The sequence below is a fragment of the Danio aesculapii genome, chromosome 17, assembly GCF_903798145.1.
Source record: "Danio aesculapii chromosome 17, fDanAes4.1, whole genome shotgun sequence".
NCBI lineage: Eukaryota > Metazoa > Chordata > Actinopteri > Cypriniformes > Danionidae > Danio > Danio aesculapii.
The window spans coordinates 3,819,898-3,845,441 of record NC_079451.1 but is presented as its reverse complement, the minus strand read 5'-3'; the positions used below and the strand labels follow the sequence as shown (position 1 = coordinate 3,845,441).

General features: G+C 40.5%; 2 protein-coding genes across 2 annotated transcripts in view; one reads left to right on the top strand and one right to left on the bottom strand.

Moving 5' to 3' along the window:
• The window catches only part of tiam2a (TIAM Rac1 associated GEF 2a), a 148,080-nt gene extending 136,245 nt beyond the window's left edge, over positions 1-11,835 (top strand). The window contains 8 exon segments of the mRNA XM_056477615.1: positions 1,722-1,901; positions 4,718-4,836; positions 4,927-5,035; positions 5,378-5,436; positions 7,254-7,350; positions 7,442-7,523; positions 7,612-7,766; positions 10,526-11,835. Of these exon segments, the coding sequence (XP_056333590.1) occupies positions 1,722-1,901; positions 4,718-4,836; positions 4,927-5,035; positions 5,378-5,436; positions 7,254-7,350; positions 7,442-7,523; positions 7,612-7,766; positions 10,526-11,142 (1,418 nt within the window). The 3' untranslated portion in view covers positions 11,143-11,835.
• A 1,873-nt stretch (positions 11,836-13,708) lies between these two features.
• The window catches only part of tfb1m (transcription factor B1, mitochondrial), a 63,746-nt gene continuing 51,910 nt past the window's right edge, over positions 13,709-25,544 (bottom strand). The window contains exons 7-8 of the mRNA XM_056477617.1: positions 16,490-16,617; positions 13,709-14,109 (exon numbers count right to left, since the gene is read on the bottom strand). Of these exons, the coding sequence (XP_056333592.1) occupies positions 13,827-14,109; positions 16,490-16,617 (411 nt within the window). The 3' untranslated portion in view covers positions 13,709-13,826. The remainder of the gene's footprint in view (positions 14,110-16,489; positions 16,618-25,544) is intronic.

The window sequence follows — 25,544 nt, the reverse complement described above, 5'->3', positions numbered from 1 at the left end:
CGCTAGCACTGCAGACGCAACAACGGGAGCGTTAGCGTAGCTTCTGTCAGCGGTGCTTGTAATTATATATTCTCACACACTGCTTCTGTTGTGCCAAGGTTTCCGCTTGCAAAGTGAAAACGACTTTTTGTGTCGACTTGTTAATTGCCTGCCAATTGCTCCCTGAAGTGTCAATCCATCTGGGGCGAGGAGTGCCTCAATTACTGCTCTAATAGCTCCTCTTGATTTGAACGACACCGCAAGTGATAATGTATCCTTCTGCGTGCTGTGGAGGCGGTGGCTTTTAACTCCTCTCACAAACACACATTCAGTCAACTGTCACAAGACTTTCTGAGGTACGACATACACTCACCGCCCACTTTATTAGGTACACCTGTCCGACTGCTTGTTAACGCAAATTTCTAATCAGCCAATCACATGGCAGCAACTCCGTGTATTTAGGCATGTAGACATGGTCAAGACAATCTGCTGCAGTTCAAACCGAGCATCAGAATGGGAAAGAAAGGGGATTTAAGAGACTTTGAACAGGAAATGGTTGTTGGTGCCAGATGGGCTGGTCTGAGTATTTCAGAAACTGCTGATCTACTGGGATTTTCACGCACAAACTCATGCACAAATCTCTAGGGTTTAAAGAGAATGGTCCGAAAAAGAGAAAATATCCAGTAAGCGGCAGTTCGGTGGGCGCAAATGTCTTGTTGATGCCAGAGGTCAGAGGAGAATGGCCAGACTGGTTCCAGCTGATAGAAAGGCAACAGTAACTCAGTAACAGTAACTTGAGGTGGATGGGCTACAGCAGCAGAAGACCACACCGGGTGCCATTCCTGTCAGCTAAGAACAGGAAACTGAGGCTACAATTCACACAGGCTCACCAAAACTGGACAATAGAAGATTGGAGAAACGTTGCCTGGTCTGATGAGTCTCCATTTCTGCTACGACATTCGGAAGGTAGGGTCAGAATTTGGCGTCAACAACATGAAAGCATGGATCAGTCCTGCCTTGTATAAATGGATGAGGCTGGTGGTGGTGGTGTAATGGTGTGGGGGATATTTTCTTGGCACACCTTGTGCCCATTAGTACCAATTAAGCACCGTGTCACCACAGCCTACCTGAGTATTGTTGCTGACCATGTCCATCTCTTCATGAGCACAGTGTCTCCATCTTCTGATGGCTATTTCCAGCAGGATAACGCACCCTGTCATAAAGCGCGAATCATCTCAGACTGGCTTCTTGAACATGACAATGAGTTCACTGTACTCAAATGGCCTCCACAGTCACCAGAGATCAATCCAATAGAGCACCTTTGGGATGTGGTGGAACAGGAGATTTGCATCATGGATGTGCAGCCGACAAATCTGCAGCAACTGCGTGATGCTATCATGTCAATATGGAGCAAAATCTCTGAGGAATATTTCCAGTACCTTGTTGAATCTATGCCATGAAGGATTAAGGCAGCTCTGAAGGCAAACCGGATCTAGTAAGGTGTACCTAATAAAGTGGCTGGTAAGTGTAGTTGCTCCACGCTGGCCTTTGTGTTGTTCATTGTCTGCATTTACAGTATACTGCAGTGCTTCTAATGAGGTGTCAGACAGCCTGTGCTGCCTCCTTGTGGATGGATTTCATGCCCTGTCTTCATTGCCTAAAGCCATTTACCTGCAGCAAGAAAATGCTATTTTTGGCTCAGTGGGTGGTGCGGGCATTTATTATTCGTCTTTTCTCTCCAGCTAAAACAGATCGATCTTTTAAAGAGTTCCTCGATGCTAGGAACCCGACCAAGCAGCACTCAACCACACTAGAGTCCTACCTGATCAAACCAGTGCAGAGAGTGCTGAAATACCCCCTGCTGCTCCGCGAGCTGGTGTCTCTGACAGACACGGACAGTGAGGAGCACTACCACCTCACAGGTACACACACACACACAGCAGCTGTTGCTTTTGCTTACTGTCTAGATCAGGGATGGATGGACAAACTCTGTCCTGGAGGGTCGGTGTCCTGCATAGTTTTGCTCTAACCCTAATCAAACACTCCTGCTCGTAGCTTTCTAGAGATCTTAAAGCGATGTGTTTGATTAGGCTGGGAGCAAAACTCTGCAGGACACTGGACCATAGTGATGTTTCGTAAACAAATTTCGGGAGGAGCTCGCGCAGATGTTTCAGCATTAAATACATCATTGACAATTATTCTATTATCCAATCAGTTCTTGACCAAACCCTTATATACACCAAAGCTGTCTTACCTGCTGTATCTCACAACTTTAGCATCCCTCCACCACCCGGACACCTCACCTATTAAGCATTACATTCCCGAGGGGAGCGTTCTGGGGCCGGGCTTGACACTTCGCTTGAATTCCAATTCCTCTCTTTTCCCTGATAAGGCGAATAACACGAGTTGGGGTGTCTTCCTCGAACTCAGAGCCCTCTCTCCGGACAGCACGCCAAATACGCCTTACTCTTAAACATCTGTAAGTGTGAACTCGTGAAAGGACTGAGTTTGCCCATCCCTGGTCTAGATCAGTGGTTCCCAAAATGGGGGTCTTGGGACACTATCTATGTTTCCATCCAAAGATGCGAATTAACTTTATGCACAAAACTCGAATACTATATAAAAGACATGCAAATAAAGCAGCGATTCCATCTAAGTCGTCAAGGAAAACAAAATCGTCACTTCCTGATTAACTGGCGCCAAATACCAACAGTAAAGAGGGAATTTGCTGTAGGAGAAACTGCGACAATCTTTTTTTTATTTAATAAATGACTAGCGCCTCAGAAGACGATGCCAACACGCAATGAACGCATGGTGTTGAGGGTGTGAGAAGCCGAGCACAAGACACTCTTGATTCTGGAGGTAAATAATAATATAATACCACTAATACTGAAACGGTTAAGGCATCTTAAAATGACCAAAACAACATTTCAGATGTTTTACAATGACCTCAGCCTGCTGGTTTGTCCATTCACACACATTATTATCATCACATGATCTCTTATAACTAAATCACATGACCTTTTTTTAATGCGCATACTGGAATTTGTTTGGTAAAAGTGTTTCCATCGCTGTTTATGTGCATCTTTTCTTATCAATTAAGTTTATCCTACTCATTTTCAAAATTGATGCACATTTTGGCGTTTCTATCAAGCTTTTTTAATGCGAATATCCAAAATGTGCATAAAAATAGGTGGATGGAAACGTAGCTATTGAGGAGGGGTCGCTAGGCGATTTCTAAAAATCAAATCAATTTTATTAAACTGTTAGAATGACCATATTTTATCCATAATCTACTGAAGAACAAAACAGTAGTTAATAGTAATATTGTTAACATGTTAAAAATAAACATTGAAAAACATCATGCAAAAAAATAACCCTCTGGGGTGATTACGTTAAGTTAAAGACAGCAATAGCGTCATATGCAGCACATTGATTTTACAGCATCGGGTTAAACTTTCTGACACCTTAACAGCACTCACGTCCATTAAAAATAAATACAGGCCACAACTGAAGCTGGATGATAGTCTCCGAGTGGCGTTCTCCAAAATTTAACAATGAACAGACTTGAGCCTTTTAGTATGTGTGCGCTGTTGTGTGTAGGGATTATATATCTATAACCACCTCAGAGAGTCGCAAGTCACTAGCATTGTTATTTTGAAGGTCGCGGGTCGAAAAGTTTGGAAACCCCTGGTCTAGAGGATAGTTAGCTAGTGTTTGTTTTAGTTTAGTTCATCTTTGCTACTCACGTTTTATTGTGGGTGCTTTGAAGAAAACATCTGAATGAATTTTGACTCCTTCTGTCCTGATTTTAAAGTATCACTTCATCCAAAAATAGTTATTCTGTTATTGATTATTCACCCACATCTCATTCTAGTCATCTGAGAAACCCAAATGAAGACGTTTTAGACGAAATCTGAGCGCGCTCAGACCCTCAATCGCCAGAAACAATCCTAAACTGTTCAAAGTGTCGAAAAGGAACCAGAAAAGGAACATTCCATGTGACTTTAGTAATCATATGAAGCTCCAAGAACACTCTTGCGCACCACAAATCTAGGTCTTCCAAATCTAGGCAAGGCAAGTTTATTTCTATAGCACATTTCACACACAGTGGCAATTCAAAGTGCTTTACATGAACAGGAATAAAATGGCAAGTGTATAAGAAAATAAAAACAAATAATAACAGTGATTTAAACAGATTAAGATGTGTTAAAACAGGTTATAAAAGAATAAAAAGAAAAGAAAGACAATAGTGCGATCTGTAAATCTAAAGCATTTACTTCGAGCAGTAGGATGCGTATATGTTGCACTGCTGATTCTAATGTACTGTCTGTAGTAAACACACATCCCTGACCTGATGAGGAAAATAATACATAGGCAAATTCATGCTTTTTGGGGGTTTTTTGTAACACAGAAGTGTTCTTGGAGCTTTGTGTGATTGCAGTTGAATCAATGAAGTCACATGGAAGGATTTGCCAAGGCTTTTTGGATCATTTTCTGGATTTTGAACATCTCTGGATTGTCTTTTGGAGGATGGCGGAGCTCTTGGATTTTGTCTAAAATAGCTTAATTTGTGATAGCATGTTGTTTCAGCAGCTTAGTGTGGATATTAATTCTAAGATACCTTTTATTGTGTGCTTCCCAATCTGAATTGAATGATTATTTGTATTTTTTTTGGTGAACTAAACACTTAGGGACATTCTGTAGGTCTCTACTTATATTTCGATTATTCTTACAGAGGCGCTTAAGGAAATGGAAAAGGTCGCTAGCCATATAAACGAAATGCAGAAGATCTACGAAGACTACGGTGCGATGTTTGACCAGCTGGTGGCAGAGCAAAGTGGCACAGAGAAAGAGGTACAGCTGTATATACAGTGTGAAAGCACCAGAGTAATACCCTGATTTAACTGGATACGGGCTCGTCATCTGTCACTCTTCTCCTGTTAGGTCACAGAGATATCTATGGGACAGTTCCTCATGCATTCCTCTGTCATCTGGCTCAACCCGTTCCCATCGCTGGGCCGTATGAAAAAGGATCCCGAGCTGACTGTTTTTGGTAGGCTCACAGTTTTTCCCATGAAACCATTACGTTCTTTCTTATATGTTCATATGCCAAAATAAATGTTTTATTCTCTAATATGTTCGTCATTTTTAGGTTTATTTTTAAACGAATGCCGGAATCTACTCTATTCCCATATACTGCCTCAAACAAACACCAAATATTAGATCTTTTGTCATGCGGCACTAATCTTGAACTGTACACTGAGCTTTTTATAGCTTTGTGAAAGCATGTTGGACTGGTTTCAGAGATATTGGCAGCCATTCTGCAGCCTCGAAGTAAAGAATTTTGTCAAATGAACAAATGTGCTGGACTGATATCTCTGATTTGTCTCATTAGTTTTTAAGAGAGCCGTGATACTGCTGTACCGGGAGAACAACAAGGTGAGGAAGAAGATGGTAAGTGTCCTTTTCATTTTCATTTTTTTTTTTTGGAAAGAGGTTCATTTTACAAGTCTCTTAGAATTAAATAGTTGAGTTTTACCATTTTGGGATCTATTTAGCTTGTCTTCGGGTCTGGTGGGAGCATTATTCTTTGAATCGGATTATGCCGAGTTCAGACTGCATGATTTTAGCTCCGATTTTGACTCGCAGACAGATTTTGAGAAATCGCAGACAAATGAAATCATAGGCAAATCGGTGCTGGTTCACATGAGTAACAATCACACGATGTGAACTATCAAAGACGTGATCTGAGAGACTCGCCGATGAGTCGCTGACACTTGTGAGATATTTGGCATGCTAAACATCTGGAGCTGCCGGTGATTCAAAATCCTGCCGTGTGAAATGTGTTCTGATGGAAAATACAACAGCGATTACCTACAGCCAATGACTGAGCAGCATCCACTACTGTGGGTATCTGCTGACCAGCGGGAGGTTGAAGTTAAGGACTTCTTTTTTGGTCTATTTGGTCCCAAGAAATGGAGGAAAAACTAGTGTAAATTTGGCAGGAGCACCTGTGTCTATTTGACGTGTCATCTGAGCAATACCACAACCGGCTAAAAAAAGAAAAAAATTTAAGAGAAATTGCTAATTCCTTTCAAAAGCCAGGCGAGCAGAATAAGTCCATTTTCTAGCCCACTAAAGGCTTCTTTCTCATTATGTAGTTAATAACTAAATATATACTACGATACCTCGCTTTGTTTCCATGTCACTTCTCACATGTGTTTTGTTGTGAGATGTAGTTTGTGGACCAAGACAACGTTGTTTCAACGCCGAACCTTCCCATTGTGAAGTCATGCAGTGTGAAACACCCTGTCACAGATCCATCCTGCAGTGTGAACACATTTGTGACACGACTACTATGAAAATCGTGCAGTCTAAAGTCAGCATTAGACCATTAGCATCTTACTCAAAAGTGAGTTACAATTATATGTAAAACTTGACTATTCTGACGTTAAATTGTGTACTAAGACTGACAGAAAATGAAACGCGATTTTCTAGGAACCAAACTCACATTCTTGTGTAATAATCAAGGAACTTTGCTGCCGTACCACTACAGCAAGCGCAATGTTATTATTATGGGTGTTATTGTGTTATTAGAATAAAATATGTTTCAAGAGTTCACACTTAGCTGATGACTGATTATAAATCTTATTTGGCATGCTGTCCCAGGAGAGAGCCCTGAGCTCATAAGATCCTTAAGCTCGGGGCTCCCTCCCGTTTGCAAGGCGACAAGGGAGTTTGAGCTCAGGTAGATCTCGAGAACTCCCCTGCTGTAGTTGCTAATGAAGAGATAGTGATTGCTATTAAGAGATAACTACTTACTAAGTGCATGTCTATGGTGCTGATTTGGATTATTAACTTAAGTTGCATGTTTTTAAATGGTGGGAGGAAACCGGAGGACCCGGGGGAAACCCACGTGAGCACAGGGGAAACATGTAAACTCCACACAGAAATGTTGGCTGGTTTGGTAATGACCAAAACCAAAGATGTTCTTGCTGTGAGGCAACAGTGCTAACCACTGGGCCACCGTGCCACCCATCTAGGAAAGGAGGAGGAGTAGGGGCGGAAGGGGGATTCTTCAAAATGAAGATGGCCGTGGTATGAAACTTAGGATATTTATACTGGCTTAGGAGTCGTCTGATTGGGGAATGATAAATTGGATAATGCGGGACCAGCCGCAAGCAACCATAAGCATGTGATCCTCTTGAAATTAGTTTGTAAGTAAACTTCGCTTAAAGATCCATAAATGGTGTCAATATTGTGTTTGGAAGGTCACTTCAAGGTCAGCCCATGGAGATCAGGATTCATTCAAGTTTCGCTGGCTCATTCCCCTGTCGGCGCTACAGGTCAGACTGGGCAACACTGCAGGTAAGGGCATGTTTGAGTTTATAGAGATACAAGTAATCAATAATCAATAGTCATAAATAAATCAACTTTTTCCTTTCGATGTTGCCTGAAGACACCGACTGCCTCTGGGAGCTGATTCACACCAAATCACAAAAGGCGGGCAGGCCTGAGACGGTGTTCCAGTTGTGCAGCAGGTAGGAATTACCTACTTGGTCATTTCAAAAAGTTGTGTGCCATTTTATTCCATATAGAGCTTACCATTTAATATTTTCTCATTTGCAGCACACCAGAGTGCAAAGTGAATATCATCAAGGTGATGCGGTCTATCTTGCGGGAGAACCTGCGTCGAAACATGCAAAGAGTTGAACAGTCTGAGAGAACCTGTAAAAAGCGGCTTACACCCCTTCGGAAAAGCCTGCCAGCTTCTGCCAAGATAGGTCAGTGTGATCTTCCCTTTATCTTGCACATCTGATACTCTTGAAGCTGTGGTCAAGAAAATCATAGCCTGACTTTAACAGCGAAATATGTTAAAGTTCATAGCAATCAATTGACCTTACAAAACCACACACTGGATCTTTGTGTTCACCAAGTAATGCAGAGATTGTGTTTCAGATCTGGATGTAACTGAGAATGTTGTTTTAACTTCAGTTTAATATTGTGGAAAAATCAATAATAGCTTTTTGTTTCAGGTTGTTGAAAACATATATAATCATTAGCCACTTTATTAGGTACACCTTACTAGTACCCGCTTGGAGCTGCTTTTGCTTTCGGAACTGCCTTAATCCTTCGTGGCATAGATTCAACAAGGTACTAGAAATATTCATCAGCAATTTTGCTCCATATTGACATGATAGCATCACACAGTTGCTGCAGACTTGTTGGCTGCACATCCATGATGCAAATCTCCCATTCCTGAATGTGACTGGTGACTGACGGTGACTGTGGAGGCCATTTGAGTGCAGTGAACTCATTGTCGTGTTCAAGAAACCAGTCTGAGATGATTTGCGCTTTATGGCATGGCGCGTTATCCTGCTGGAACCGTCAGAAGATGGGTACACTGAGGTCATGAAGGGATGGACAGGGTCAGCAACAATACTCAGGTAGGCTGTGGCGTTGACACGATGCTCAATTGGTACTAATGGGCCCAAAGTGTGCCAAGAAAATATCCCCCACACCATTACACCACCACCACCACCAGCCTGAACCGTTTATACAAGGTAGGAAGGAAAATTCTGACCCTACCTTCCGAATGTCGCAGCAGAAATTGAGACTCATCAGACCAGGCAACTATTTTCCAATCTTTTATTGTCCGTCTTCCCATCCGTCTCAAGGTTGGACGTGTTGTGTATTCAGAGATGATCTTCTGCAGACCTCAGTTATAATGAGTGGTTATTTGAGTTACTGTTGCCTTTCTATCAGCTGGAACCAGTCTGGCCTTTCTGTTCTGACCTCTGGCATCAACAAGGGATTTGCGCACACAGAACTGCCGGTCACTGGATATTTTCTCTTTTTCTGACCATTCTCTGTAAACTCTCTATGGTTGTGCATGAAAATCCCAGTAGATCAGCAGTTTCTGAAATACTCAGACCAGCCCGTCTGGCACCAACAACCATGCCACGTTCAAAGTCACTTAAATCCCCTTTCTTGCCCATTCTGATGCTCTGTTTGAACTGCAGCAGATCTTCTTGACCATGCATTGACCATGCCTAAATGCATTGAGTTGCTGCCATGAGATTGGGTGATTAGAAATTAGCGTTAACGAGCAGTTGGACAGGTGTACCTAATAAAGTTGAGTGTATAACAGCAGAAGATATCAAAACAGGGGAAATCTATGAATGACACAGTTGACAATGTTGCAAAATGGACACTTTGCTGATATTTTTGTTGAAATGAACTTTGGCTGCGCAACAACAGTTTCAATATTTATGGTATGGCACAAATATGTTGAGATTTACACTGTAGCCCATTCAGCAAGCTTTATATTCTGAATTAAACCAAATCATCAACATATTATTTGATGAAGTCAATAGATACACAGGCCTCATGGTTGAAGCCCAGAAAACATTTACATCTAGAGTTCAAATCAAATGCTATAAAGACCTTCTGGTCTGATTGAACACTTTTTTGAGATCAATGCCTGGTTTTTAAAACAGGAATGAACAAAAAAGCATCAATTTACTAGACACTCTATACCAAGGGTGTCAAATTCCTGGAGGGCCGCAGCTCTGATCAGGTGTGTTTAATTAGAATTAAAGCTAAACTGTGCAAACTAATTGAGTCGTTCAGGCTTGTTTGAAATACACATGTAATTGTGGGAGGGTTGGAACCAAACTGTCCAGGAACTGGATTTGACACCTGTGCTCTAAAGTATCGAAATGACCTGGAATTAGCTAGAAAAGCAAATAAATCAATTGTGCGTCCCTCCATTTAGTGCACTTTATACCATGCTAGAAAATATTGGATAGCAGCACTGTTTGAACTTGATTGGGAAACTCTAACTAGTCCATTCTAAAGCGTCAAAAGTGATCTTGATTAGGTTTAGAATAGAAAATTGGACCCGTCAACTTCTAACAAGCACTAGTTGCATCCCAAATAACACTTTATACACTATGCACTACTAAAAGATCAAACTGCCCTATATCATCTGTCATGAGTACAACTGCATTCACCATTAGGAGGTGGCACAATCGCTTATGAAAGAGGTGCCCAAACTCGGTGCTGGAGTATCGGTGTCCTGCAAAGTTTAGTTCCAACCCCGATCAGACACACCTGGGCTGGTTAATCAAGCTATTACTAGGCTTTCTAGAAACATCCGTGCAGGTGTGTTGAGGCAAGTTGGAGCTAAAGTCTGCAGGACACCAGACCTCCAGGACCGAGTTTGGACATCCCTGGCTTATGTAGTCAAATTTTGCTGGCACAATCCAAAATAACGTAAACCAACCTCAGCACCTGATGGCTCTGCTACAATAGCACAGCTGTGCCCATTCTGTTTTCTGGTTAAAGTACAACATCTGGGAGATACTTCTTTTTTTAGACATTTCATTGTGAATCCACTACAAAATGGTGGAGAATTGTGTTTAAGTATGTGATTTGGGATGCACCTACTGTGTCATGAGGCCTGAGGTGATGTATTTGACCAGGTTTACATTCTTACCAGTATCACCTTCATGACTCTGTCCATGTGTGTGTCCCACAGGTTCTTCTCGAGCCTTTTGGCTAGCCAAACAACCGTTAAATGACAGTCCCAACCCCAGCAATGATCCACTAAGGCTGTCTCTAGCAGATTCAGATTCAGCCAGTGCAAGCAGTGGAACTACCAGTAGTGCCAGCGCTCCTCTAGATCCGCCATCACAGCAGCAGAGCGGCCTCAGAGAGTCCATCATAATCAGCGATGAAGACGAAGACGGCAGTGAGCCGGCCGATTGGACAGACTCTCCCAGTGCTATCGAGGCCCAGTTTCGCAAGCTTGGACTGACCGAGGAAACCTCCCAGGCAGCTGCTCCACATGTACAGCCGGAGAGCGGAGAAGTGGACACTCCAGAAAGAAAGGCTTCTCTAAAGCGAGCTCACTTCGGGGTGGTCAAACGCAAGCCCGGCAGAGACACAAATAGCCTCAGACGCAGTCAGGTGGCCCTGCTGAACATGCGTCGACACAGCCACTCTTTGGACATCCCAGTGGAGACCGCGGCACATAGTGTGGACCTGAACTCACTACTGGAGAAAGATTTCAGCGTGCAGAGCCTGACCTCTGTTGTTAACGAAGACTTCTTCTACGACAATCCCATGGAGCCAAAGAACGTAACAACTTCATAGCAGATCAAGTTTAGGTGTGCTACGGTGAGCCACACACATCCTTTCCAAAGTTATTAGCCCATTCATGCTAGCCAATTCAGTCTTATTTTCAGCATATGTGGAACCCCAAGTTAGCAGACCTTTAAGGGTGGTGTAAAGCCTTCTGCAATTCCCTGCGTCCCACTAATTTACTGAACTGCCCACATAGCAACTGTTTTGCACTAGTGAACCAAATTACAGGCCTTCATCATGTTAATGTAAAGCTGTTCAACTACAGGAACCAAACTCTGTCAGGTTTTTCATTTTGCCTTTGTTCTTTGGACACTACAAATCCATTTTTTAAGTATTGCTTTTATCTTTGTGATGGATTTGCTCTGTATAAAACATTTGATCTATTTATTGTTTTTTAATTATTATTATAAATATTTATTTTTAATAGGAATCCAAAGTGTAAAGTAGACAGATTTGATCTTGACTGATAAACCAGCTGTGATATTTCCTCATTTTATGACTAACTGGTGATCTGTAGTCATTCGGTCAGGTATATAAGTGCTATACGCTGGAGCTCTACTTCTCAAATAAAGACTGCAGGGGTATTTTTTAAGGCTTTTCAAGATGTGTAAATATTTTTTATGGATTACTGTAACAATTTTAAGTTTATATATGTTTGACACTTCACAGGGGAAAAAAAACTGTAATAAAAGGTGTGATTAAGTTGTCTGGTTATTTCTGTCCTAATTTGTCCCCTTCAGCCTCCTTGTTAGAACATTTGCCTTCCATGGAAAGAATTCCCAGCTCCGAGCGAGTGGGTGGGTGGGTGATGTAGGACTGGCAAGTTAACATTGGTGCTGTGACCCGGATGGGAGTGAGGTTTAGGGGTTCAGTGGAATGGAGGCCAGCTGGTGAGTGCTGTGCAGGTAAACCTCCTCAGAACATTTGCCTTCCATGCAAAGAATTCCCAGCTCAGAGCAAGTGAGTGGGTGGGTGGTGTAGGACTGGCAAGTTAATATTGGTGCCGTGACCTAGATGGGAGTGTGATTTAGGGGGATGAGTGTAATAAAGGCCAGCTAGTGAGTGCTGTCTAGGTAAAAATCACTCCCCTCATCTCAATATGTGCTCTAGTGATCGAGTTTAGCCTTGATGTTAGAGCCTTGTTGTCCCTTTAATGACCTATTTCCACTGAGTGGTACAGTATGGTTTTATGGTCGTTTCCACTGTCAAAGGGTACCTAAAAGCGTACCGTACCACTTTCTGGGTACCCTTTGCAAAGACTACCAAGCAGGACTAAAAGGGACTGGTATTGGTTTACAGAGAAACGTCACTTAGGAACTGCCATGTTTTAACTACACAGCTGAGACATTACATCATAATACTATATACATATAATAACGAGCCATGGTCGACCCGAGCTCAATCAAACCTTGTCGTCGTCTTGATGTACAGCCACAAAGCCAAGAAGAACAAAATCTGCCGTGTCCTGTTTTTGTTTTTTTGAGGCCGTCTAAAAGTGCTAGCGGTTTCATCCAGAGTGCTAGCGTTCGTGTCTATATTTGAAATAAGGAACTTCTTGAGCTGATGATAATAACGTGTGCGTGATTATCGAATCGCTTCCGACATCTGATCCTTTCAGAAACGGACCAACGCGAGAGTGAAGCACGAAAAAACAAAGGAGAAGCCTGACAAAACACAGGAGCAAATTGTTTCAGCAACCTGAATCATCAACAAACTGCCATGTTTAATTATTATCGTCGCCTTTTGGACTATTATGAACTCGGAATGACTCTAACAGAGGTTACATGTGCTGGTGAAGATTACAGACACAGATGAGAGGTTTGCACTGACTGGGCTATATGTTGTGTGTTGTTTTTGAACCCAAATAAGGACTAAATGTATCCTGTGTGTAGTTTTTCTGTAATTGGTAACACATCTGACACTAAGGGTCTGTATGTGTCCATATATGCTGCATTTAGTTATTATTTTAAATAATCGCAGACGTTACTGTAGGCTATTTCGCCCTATCATTGATCTGCAGTTATAATCAAATCCTGTTCATAGAAAAGTTAGTAATGAACATTTATACACAAGAATTTATGTGTGTAAAGCATCTGTTTTGTCATCTCATATGATATGAGAACGACCCACACAGCTTTACTGTAGATATTTCCTCCAGTGAGAACGACGTCGACTGAATCTTTGCTGTACACTACACCTGCCAATGGTACCCTTTGGCAGTGGAGACACAAGCTTGATAAAGGTGACCCATAGCGACATCTACTGTACCGTACCACTCAGTGGAAATGAGGCTTGTTAGCGCACATACTCAAAAACTAAGACAAATGATTTATTCATCAAAAGTCTGATTATTTTTGTGCTCGCTCTGTCTGTCAGATGTCAGCCGCTAGCTGTAAAATCATTAAAGAATTCCTGCAGCTCTTTTTTGATAAGATTTTTGGGCAACCCCGTCTCCAATGTTGGTTCCTAGTCTCATTCTCTGTATTGGTCTAATTTTCTTTCCCATTTACAAAGCAGCTTCATATGAAAACAATCCAATGTTTACACCCCACACCAAATAACACCCAGGAAAATGTTTTAATCTCAACATTTGAAAAGCTTTTACTGAGTGTTTCAACGTCAAACCTTATCCACAACTTTACTCTGGCGCTTCATCTGCCTGGATACATCTGTTTGAGAGACTGAAGCCTGCGTCAGTGGTTTCCATCCGCCTTCTCTTCAGTCGTGGTGTGAAGGTGAAGTCCTCTTTGGTTGCCTCCATCCGACTGTCTCTTTACCTGATGCTTGAATTTCAGTTCCTCTCTGAAATTGTAGTCGAAAAGGCCTTGGTTCTGATTGCAAAGCTTGCTGTAGGCGTCTGCTAAAGCCCTGAATTCAGAAATAGAGATCTCTGTGGGCCGCAGTGTGGGATCCACATCAGCACTGCACAACAGCTCCTCCGTCAGTTCTTGGCGCTGAGACTCTGGGAACAGCATCCTGCAGCATTGAAGGAAACACATCACAGGCTGACACAACTAGTTAACGGTGACAACTTGAAAAGCGTGGTGGATGTGACGTTACGCGGTCTGTGCGGATGTTCGTTTAGCGCTTGTCAAGCTAGAAAAGCAGCGGCGCATGATTTATTCAGCTGCTGGAATTACAGATGTTCTTCCTCACGCTGGTGTCGCAGTTGCTAGATTGCCTGGTTTTATGTTTACTACCTGCCTCGGTGTTTGTAGACTCCATATTTAACTTGAGACAGTGATGGAGATCAAACTGTATTGAGGAGCCTAGAAAACATCTACCCACATCCATTAACTCTTGCGTGGTGCTATAATTCTGCATATCCGGTTTGTCCTACAGGTCAATCAATTTCAATTCTTAAATCAGTTTAGCATGAAGAAACAGTATTCATGAAGGTTAAGCAGCAGATTCCAGTCCAGTCCTGCACCTAGAGAGCCAAATTCATAGTACACAGAACCGTTCTTCTGTCTCACATTTTATTATGGTGGCTTGAGAAAGCTAACATACTCTTATGCTAAATAAACATGTTCTTCTTCTTCATAAACTATTTTAAGAACGCATCTATCCCTAGACTGTTCATACTACAACCACCAAACTAACTCCAAACCTTTAAACTATACTGAACTAAGTTGCTTTCCTCTCCAACTGATCTTACTTATGGTTTTCTGAAAACTGACCTGGAAAACTCGGAAAGTCTCGATGACTTAACTTTGCACCAAACTTTGTGACCTCATAACTTTGCGCCAGACTGTCATACAAACTTACAGTTGGGCTCATTTAACTCAGACTACCAACTGATGACCTTTCAACTTACTAGCCACACCCTAGCAACCACTTACAGCACCCTAGCAACTGTGCCATAGACTTCCATTGGAAAAAAAGTGCCATTGACTTTACATTGGACATACCAATTCACACTAACAATATACTAATCTGTACTAAAAACAAACTAACGACATACTTACATAATAATCGTACTAGAAACATAGTAACAACATACCCAATCCGTTCTAAAAACATACATACTAATCATACTAGCGACATGCTAATTCATACTATAAACATACTAGCAACATGATAATTCATACTAAATTCATGCTAATCACATGCTAATTTATGCTAGAAACAGGCTAGCAACATTCTAATTCACACTAGAACCATGGTAATTTATGTTAGCAACTGCCTAGCAACCACTCAGAACACCTTAGCAACCACCTCGCAACACCTTAGCAACCACTCAAAACACCTTAGCAACTGCCTAGCAACACCATAATAACCACCTAGAACACCCTAGCAACAGCCTAGCAATGTCTTAGCAACCACCTAGAACACCCTAGCAACCACTCAGAACACCTTAGCAACTGCCTAGCGATGCCTAGCAACCACTCAGAACACCTTAACAATCGCACCTTAACAATCTAACAGTGCCTTAGCAACCACATAGAACACCTAGCAAAGCCTTAGCAACCACCCAGAACACCCTAGCTATGCCTTAGAAACCACCTAGCGATGACTCAGAACACCTTAGCAACCACCCAGCGATGCCTTAACAACCACTCAAAACACCCTACCAACACCTTAGCAACCACCTAGAATACCATAGCAACCCTTTAGCAAGCACTCAGAACATCATAGCAACACCTTGCAACGACTCAGAACACCCTAGCAACCACATAGCAAAGCCTTATCAATCGCTCAGCAACCCCTCAACACACTAGCAACACCTTAGCAATGACCTAGAGCACCTTAGCAACCACCTAGAACAAACCTAGAACAGCAACTGCCTAGCAATGCCTTAGCAACCACATAAAACACCATAACAACACCTTAGCAACTACTCAGAACATAAAAACAACCACATAGCAACCACTTAGAATAAACCTAGCACCCACCTAGCAACACCTTAACAACTATGTGGAACACCCTAGCAACCACCTAGCAAAACCTTAGCAACTGCCTAGCAACCACTCAACACCTTAGCAACGCCTAACAATGCCTTAGAAACCACTCAGAACACCCTAGCAACCACCTAGCAACACCCTAGCAACCACTCAGAACACCCAAGTAACCACCTAGCAAGAAATTTGCCAATCCATACTAGAAACATGCTAGCATATATGTAGTCATCTGTCTGTGCCGACTGTTTGAAACTTCTTCAAAACTCTTTCAATGATTTAAACTGAACCTGCTTCAGGCTTTCAGTCGAGTCTTTCTCAAGACACCATAAAGTTTGTCTACCAGCTTTAGTCTTCTTGTTTCATTTGGTGTCCCCGTGAGGCCCATGTTTAAGCTATCGTCAGATCTATGTTAAAAACAGGTGAAGAGAGCAGAGTGGAGTGGATTGAACGCTTACTCGAGTCCTCTGCGACAGTGTTTCCTCCGGAACTGGAAGGCGTTCTTCACAATCTTCTCCACCAGCTTGAAGGGCTGCTGGATCTGGGGCTGCGCCAGCGGAGTGAAGTGCACCACCCCCACGTCGACCTACGCACACCGCAGGGAGATGAGATGCAAACACACAGACAACAGTCAGACCTGGAGACCTGATTGAAGAGCTACTCCTACTCCAGTGAGGGGGAGATACGGAGCAGAGCAGAGTGCGAGAGGGATGTACACGTGAAGGGAAAGCAGCCGAGGGTGGGGAGACGAGACGCTGAGTGACGCTGCACGATGACAAGCAGGCTTCGGTTGCTACAGTAACACCTGTTTGAAGGACCAGCAAAACAAGCCTCTTCAGATGTGAATTGTAAGTCTCTCCTTACACTATTGCTTCCTAAATGCAGGGTCTAGTGGTGTTGCGGGGGGGGGGGTGCTTCAGCTTGTACCGCTACTGGTTCACCGATCAGCACTGACAGACAGGGCTTCATTTGATTATGCAAAAAATACACTCATATCTGCTGTGCCCAGACTAAAACCTGTCTCTTTCATATAACTGCACATACTTACGGTAAACCCCCAATTCTATTACCCACCTGTAGCTAAACAAATTTTGGCAACATTTTACCTAAAGGGGTGTTTCCTAAGACACATCATGAATATGGCGACGATATGCATGCTTATGTCAACTGTCATTAGGTGATTAGCAATGTCATTTTAGATGCAGAGTTGTCATTGTTGGACGCCATCATCAAGATAAATGAACTCGTCATAAATCTGTCATAAACATGACTGCTGTTAGGGCATTATAACTGCGTCATTAATGTTTCCTGATCACTTTTTTCAGGGAAACACAATGAATTTGTCATCAAAGTTTCTGATTATGTGTCAATACTCTGTTAAATATCCTTATAACAGCGTCGTTAATATTTAACGACACTTAACGACATTTTAATGACAAATTCACACCAAATTCGTGCCAGCGTAATGAAGATCAAGAAAATTATTCATGTCTGTGTCAGGGGTGCCACTGGCTGCTACGAGCCCTATGAAAGCATTTCTTGTGAGTCGTGGATGAAAGTAGAAAGGGGGGGGGGTATCGCTATTCGCAGATGAAAGTGATAGGCCTTTTTCACACTTCCTGGTTCCGATAAGCGAAACCGCGGACTACAACATCCGGTTCCAATGGAACGGAGTAAGATAGAATGGCAGAGTCATCTCGTCGCTGTTATTGCAGCGTTCCCGGCTGCTCCAGCTTAAAAAAAACAACATCCTTACCTCAATTTCCACGAAAAGACAGGACAGAGGAAATCATGGGTGAAATTAATAAGACGGAATGAATGTCCTTCATTTCAAGTGATATGCCAGAGTACGCTCATGTGCAGTATGCACTTCAAAGCGGAGATCATTGTGTTTTATCAAATATTGGTGGTCTTAGTTTTATTGTGATGTGAAATTATAATATAGACAAAATTCCAGTTAAGTTATCTGCTTTCATTTATCATTAATATTTTTTTAAATTTATCATTTATATTTTTTAAAAAGAATTTCCTTTATTTTTAATTTATTATCATTATGTTTACTTTCCTTTAGAGGATATGTTTGTTTATAATTCATAAATTAAATTTATTTTATTTTGAGGGGATAGTGGGGAAAATAAGAAAAATAAGACAAACTGTAATTTTTCCTATGTTGTATTGTATACAGTGATGTATTGTCTTGTTAAACACCAATAAAAAAATAATAAAAAAAATTATATAGCATTACTATACGCTAGGTGAAAAAACACTAATTAACATCTAAGTTTTGACAGCTAAAAATGATATCATTGTTTTTGATGAAGAACATAAAAAATTGGAGTCAAATATGTATATGGTATGCCTTAAATAAAAATAAAAATGTGATCTGTTTAGAAAAAAAAATAAAATAAAAAAAAAAAAAGTTATCTGCTTTCCGCAAACAAGTGTTCCTATCAAGATCATTAATATATAAGCATAATTTTCCCCCGCATTGGAATAATAGACAACTAATACAAATGCTATTTTTTTACAACAAAATTAATGTGGTTAGTCAGTTTATAATAAAGATGGTATACTTTTCTTACAATGAATTCTTTTCTCATCACAGTGTTATTGTAGTAGTTATTGGTTCATTTTTTCAGAGACCCATATGTTATTTAGTGGTATTAATCAAGACCATCGTCTTTTGATTTGACTCAATCTTATGTTGGCAAAACTTGTTTTACAGTAAACACCAAGAGTAATAATACAGCTTTTCCAACTCTTTTCCAAAGAGAAATCACTACTGTTCCTTATATAAAGTTTTATTGGATGCCTTTATTAAAGGGTGACTTGATTTGCTGAAGAAAGTGTGGCTGTTACCACAGAAATATCAGGTTAGAAACAAAATTAAAGAAATATCCTATAAACTTCTCCACAGATTTTATCCAGCAAAGCATTATTTACAGAAATGTAAAAGTGGAATGGATGTAAATTGTATTTCTGTAATGAATACGAGGAGACGGCTTTACACTTATTTTGGTATTGTACGTACTCAGTCAAAAGGAAGAGCTGCAAACAATTATTAACCATTTTCAGTGTTCAAAACCTCTTATCATTGTGGGAAAATGTACTTTTACTGTCTAATTTACTAATAAGCAACCAAATTTGAAGGTATTGATCACTGAACAATGCTTGTATATTACCAGCATCAGAGACTCTTTGAACAAGGAAGCCTACCCACTTTAAAAAACTGTGACCTCTATAATGTATTTATTTAATATGTACATTTAGTATATTTGTATATTATTTATAATTACCCCCTGGCATGTATATTTTTGTGTTATAAAATGTTATTTGCTGTTCTTTAAATAAATAATAAAAACATTCAAAGCAGATGAAAAAACTGAACCGGAACATGAACTAACTTTACCCTGAAGATTCAGAAACACACCCTATACGCTACAGACGGACTGTTTTGAAGATATTTGCTTTAAAATTGAGTAATTAGTGTTAAACTGAAGTGCTTTAATAGAATCGTATTCAAACACTGAACACAACAACAATAATCTTTATTTTTTCCAGTGAGTTGGAGTTAAACTATGTTTCCAGACTTGAGTAAACCTTACGAGTATTAAGCAACCTGTCATTATGGGGCTCCTCGTTCTTTCGCATTGACTGATAGCAACTCGCCCGTATCTGACCCTGAATACAAAGGAAGGAGGGGGTTAGCACAGCTTACGGACAACTACTAACATGAAACTAATCCTGCTGGATGTTAAATAGTTATTTTTGCTAACGAATGACTTGAGTTAGCAGATCTTATGCTGTTGGCTGCGCACCTTACTGTAACCTAACGTTGCAAACGCTTCGTGTAAGACACATTTTCTGCACAAATTCCTTTTAAATGCTGATTTATTTACACATTAACCAAGCGAAAAACGTGTTCTTGTCCAAATTACGGCAAAGTTGACAGTGAAAATGTCATCCGATGTCCTGAGGCTGTCATGTTTCTGCGACTGTTAGCGAAACTGGAAACAGCGAAACATTGCTGCGGAGGGCGCTTCCTGTATTCAATTCCGCTGTGATAAAGGTCTATTAGCGGATGGATTGGTGGGTGGGGGTGTTGTGAATGAAAGTGAAGAACGGGGGGGTGGGGGGAACCTAATAGCATCTCTGGGGGACTCAAAACGGCGTGGGCCCTTAGAATCATACTAACTTTTGCCCCCTAGTGGGGAAAAACAACATTGACCTCATGACAATCATGTTTATGACAGATTTATGACAGATTTATATTAGGTTATTATGTATTTGCTAATGTCAAGATGTCACAAAGACATATTTTAGACAACGTCATATTTGCATTAACATTCTTAATGACAGTTGTCATGCATAAAATCTCATTAACATGCATGCCTTATGTCGGGCAGCACTGTGGCTCAGTGGTTGGCAATGTCGGCTTACAGCAAGAAGGTTGCTGGTTCGAGTCTCGGCTGGGCTAGTTGGCGTTTCAGTGTGGAGTTTGCATGTTTTCCCCCGGTTGGTGTGGGTTGCCTCCGGGTGCTCCGGTTTCCCCCACAGTCCAAAGACAAGCTATGGGTGAATTGAATTAACCAAATCGGCCGTAGTGTTTGAGAGTGTGTGAATGTGAGAATGTATGGGTGTTTCTCAGTACTGGGTTGCGGCTGGAAGGGCATACGCTGCATAAAACAATATGCAGAATAGTTGCATAAAACAACCGGAATAGTTGGCGGTTCATTCCGCTGTGGAGACCTCTAAAATAGAGACTAAGCCGAAGGAAAGGAATGAATGTCTTATGTCATGATTATAAAGGTTTCATGAACACCCCCAATCAAGTAAAGGGTTAATCAAACGGTTTATCTGCATTAGTTATTTTTCAACAGTGCAGATTCTGAAATCTGGAAATGAGTGAAAGCTAAAGCCTTAATATCTGAGGAGTACAGATATGACAGAGCACTGATACAAGTCAATAAACAAAGAAATACATTAATGAGTCGAATGGGCTGGAATTGAGATGTGAAATGAAGATATATAGAAGAGAGTTCTATTAATTTAAGGTGATCGAGCGAGAACGCTAACTGATCTGTGCTGCATTTACTGCGGTCTACCAAAAACATGTTTAGTTGAGTTGCAGTCATGCAGGTCTCTTGGGTTCCTAGACGTTGGCAGATTGTTCAACTCTCTGGGTCGCTGTAAATAAACTACAAGCAGGATACAAGGCTCTTTTCTGATGTTTAGGGCTACAAAAAGGCAATACACTTGAGATGACAGACAAGTAAAGATATGACAAGAGCTTTCAGAAAGCATTGAGTCATCAGACTCAGTTGTGCAGAAGGAGAACTAACATTCAGGAATCAATTTGGCCACCTGTCATTTACCCCACTAGGGATGCTGGTTTTAAAATGAGACTGTATACCTCTTGTTTTTTCTTGTCCATGGGTCTGACATAGGCATGGGATGATAACCGGTTTCAAGGTTTACTGCAGTTTGGAAAAGTTAAGGATTTAAAACCGCTAACATTTTCTGTTAAACCGTTCCTAAGGTGTTTTGAATGTGTTGTAAAGAAATCCGTGCTTTTGAAACTAATGAAGATAGCTGAAGTCAGTGACTTATTTTAATTACTTAGCCTGAGATGTTTACTGTTCCAAAATATTATAAATGTTTCTTAAATTGAAATGTATAGTGTTAAATGGGGGTTAAATGTCTGTTTTTTTTATCCAGACATCTAAAAAGTACTTATTTAAGAGTGGTAATCACAATACCATGAAACTGTGATGTTTTTATCCAAGGTTGTTATACCTTCAGAAACTTATACCGGCCCATGCCTAGTCGGACGTTTTGACCGGATACATTAATATCACTAATGAGTCATGCAAAGAAGCACGCAACACAATATTTCACAGCTCAAGATGTATGAACAACCAGATAAAGATCCCATCAAGCTTTTTTCTTAAAAGAAGTCTAATAGACGTCTAAACATAGACGGCTTGGCTAATTTGGTCTGCCTGTGAAAATCCAATAGAAGTCCACAAGTAACAATAGACTAGTCATCAAATAGACAGAAATGTATGATGTGAAGTCTGTGTATCTGTGTACTTGATATTTTGATCCATTCTCAGACGTCTATTACATTTTCACAAATGTACCCAATCCGTCAATGTTTAGATGTCTATAAGACGTCTATTAAACCGAAGATTGCTTAATGGGATATGACGTTCTGTCTTCAAGTGATAGTTATCAAGATAAAGAGGTCCAGATGAAGTATGCCTTTTCTTAGATGTCTATTATATTTTCACAAATTTACTCAATCCGTCAATGTTTAGATGTCTATAAGATGTCTATTAAACACAAGATTGCTTAATAGGATATAACGTTCTGTCTTCAAGTGATATAAACAAAGACCAGAAGGTTATCCAGATAAAGAGGTCCTGATGAAGTATGCCTTTTCTTAGATGTCTATTATATTTTCACAAATTTACCCAATCCGTCAATGTTTAGATGTCTATAAGACGTCTATTAAACACAAGATTGCTTAATAGGATATAAAGTTCTGTCTTCAGGTGATATAAACAAAGACCAGAAGGTTATATAGATAAAGCGGTCCAGATGAAATATGCTTTTTCTTAGATGTCTATTATAGTTTCACAAATTTACCCAATCCATCAATATTTAGATGTCTATAAGACGTCTATTAAACACAAGATTGCTTTGTGGGATATAATTTTCGGTCTTCAAGTGATATAAACAAAGACCAGATAGTTATCAGGATCAAGAGGTCCAGATGGAGTATGCCTTTTCTTAGATGTCTGTTATACTTTCACAAATTTACTCAAGACGTCAATGTTTAGATGTCTATAAGATGTCTATAAAACACAAGATTGCTTAATAGGATATAACGTTCTGTCTTCAGGTGATATAAACAAAGACCAGAAGGTTATCCAGATAAAGAGGTCCAGATGAAATATGCCTTTTCTTAGATGTCTGTTATATTTTCACAGATTTACCCAAGACATCAATGTTTAGATGTCTATAAGACAGAAGATTGCTTAATGGTATATAACATTCCGTCTTCAAGTGATATAAACAAAGACCAGATAGTTATCAGGAAAAAGAGGTCCTGATGAAGTAAGCTTTTTTAGATGTCTATTGTATTTTCACAGATTTACCCAATCCATCAATGTTTAGATGTCTATAAGACGTCTATTAAACACAAGATTGCTTAATGGTATTTAATGTTCGGCCTTCAAGTTATATAAACAAAGACCAGATAGTTATCAGGATGAAGAGGTCTAGATGAAGTATGCCTTTTCTTAGATGTCTGTTATATTTTCACAGATTTACCCAATCCGTCAATGTTTAGATGTCTGTAAGACGTCTATAAGACTGAAGATTGCTTAATGGGATATAACGCTCTGTCTTCAAGTGATATAAACAAACACCAGAAAGTTATCAGGATAAAGAGGTCCAGATGAAGTATTCGTTTTCCTAGACGTCTGTTATATTTTCACAGATTTACCCAATCCGTCAATGTTTAGATGTCTATTAGATGTCTATTAAACAGAAGATTGCCTAATGGGATAAAATGTTCGGTCTTCAAGTGATAGTTATTAGGATAAACAGATCAAGAGGAAGTATGCCTTTTAAAACAATACGATTGTAAATGAATGACTATCCTGTTCATCCTATTTTAATCCTATTTTTAACACAGTGCACAAAATGATGCATGTGTGAACAAATCCATTTGAGTACATTACTGTCAGTAATAACCTTCACACACCATAACACCACTATATATGCCCCCTACTATTCAGCTCTGCTATTTGCACCTGTGCATTTGCGCTATCCTAACACAAAGAGTGTGAAGTTTAATTTGTCATTTCTAATGGAAAATGATCAAACTGAAGTGGCAGTCCCTCAGGGCGATCTGCGTAACCATTATTTCCTTTACATAACCGCCAGAGAACAATGGATATGTGACTGGGAGTGAAGGAAAAGAGAAAACAGTCCTGCAATGGGTAGGGATACATTAATCATGACAGCACTTTCAAAAGACAACCACTCTTACTTCAGCTCAGATGAGGAGGCTGAAAGAGTAAAGGAGCCAGCGCAGACTGACAGGGATTTTGCTAGAGAGGCTTGTTTTCGCTGAGGAAATGGTTCGTCCCACGTTCCATGAACAGCCCAAGGCACTGAGGGGAAACCAAGACACTGCTGATGCGCTTCTGGGATATGAAATGATTCTGGTGGAGACTCTCTACTATATGAGATTCCATGGTGTCTGGCTGAAGACACAAGGCGAGCAGTTGCCCTGTATAACACTTTTAGGAATGCCAGGTCAATGAAAAGCATCTATATTCAATACACTGTCAAAGAAAGCGGAGATGTAATAAATTAAGGTGGTGTGGAAACCCGTGCAGTTCCCTCTTGCACAGCAGAGTGTAATTTTAATTTATTATCATGAATTTAAAACAGCCACTTCTGTAGCGGTTGCAATAAGACCATCTTGACATCTGCATTACAGGCAAACAGCTACGGCAGGGGAATGAAATGACTCCATCAGCAGCTCTCAATGACAAATGGATCTATTCCTAAACAATAAAACGAAAACACCCTATTCTTTCAGCCAGAAAATGATAGTTATAGTGTCCACTCCAGTGATATCTATCTAGGGATAGCATGATGAAGGCGTACATGACATATTAAATATTCAAGAGTATGCTACACCTATTGCTTCATCAGCTGGATGGAAGTCATTTGGACCTACAGCTGCAATTTTGGAAATAACAAATCTAAATCATTCATCATTCTGTAGTTTGATAGATAGATAGATAGATAGATAGATAGATAGATAGATAGATAGATAGATAGATAGATAGATAGATAGATAGATAGATAGATAGATAGATAGATAGATAGATAAAATGATAGATGGATGGATAGCTAAATAAATGGATAGACGGATGGATGGATGGATGGATAAATGACGGATGGACGGATAAATAAATAAATAAATGGATGGATGGATGGATGGATGGATGGATGGATGGATAAATGATAGATAGACAGACAGACAGACAGACAGACAGACAGACAGACAGACAGACAGATAGACAGATAGATAGATAGATAGATAGATAGATAGATAGATAGATAGATAGATAGATAGATAGATAGATAGATAGATAGATAGATAGAGAGACAGACAGATAGACAGATGGACGGATGGGTGGATGGATGAATGGATGGATGGATGGATGGATGGATGGATGGATGGATGGATGGATGGATGGATGGATGGATGGATGGATGGATGGATGGATGGATGGATGGATGGATGGATAAATGATAGACAGACAGACAGACAGACAGACAGACAGACAGATAGATAGATAGATAGATAGATAGATAGATAGATAGATAGATAGATAGATAGATAGATAGATAGATAGATAGATAGATAGATAGATAGATAGACAGACAGACATATGGACGGATGGATGGATGGATGAATGGATG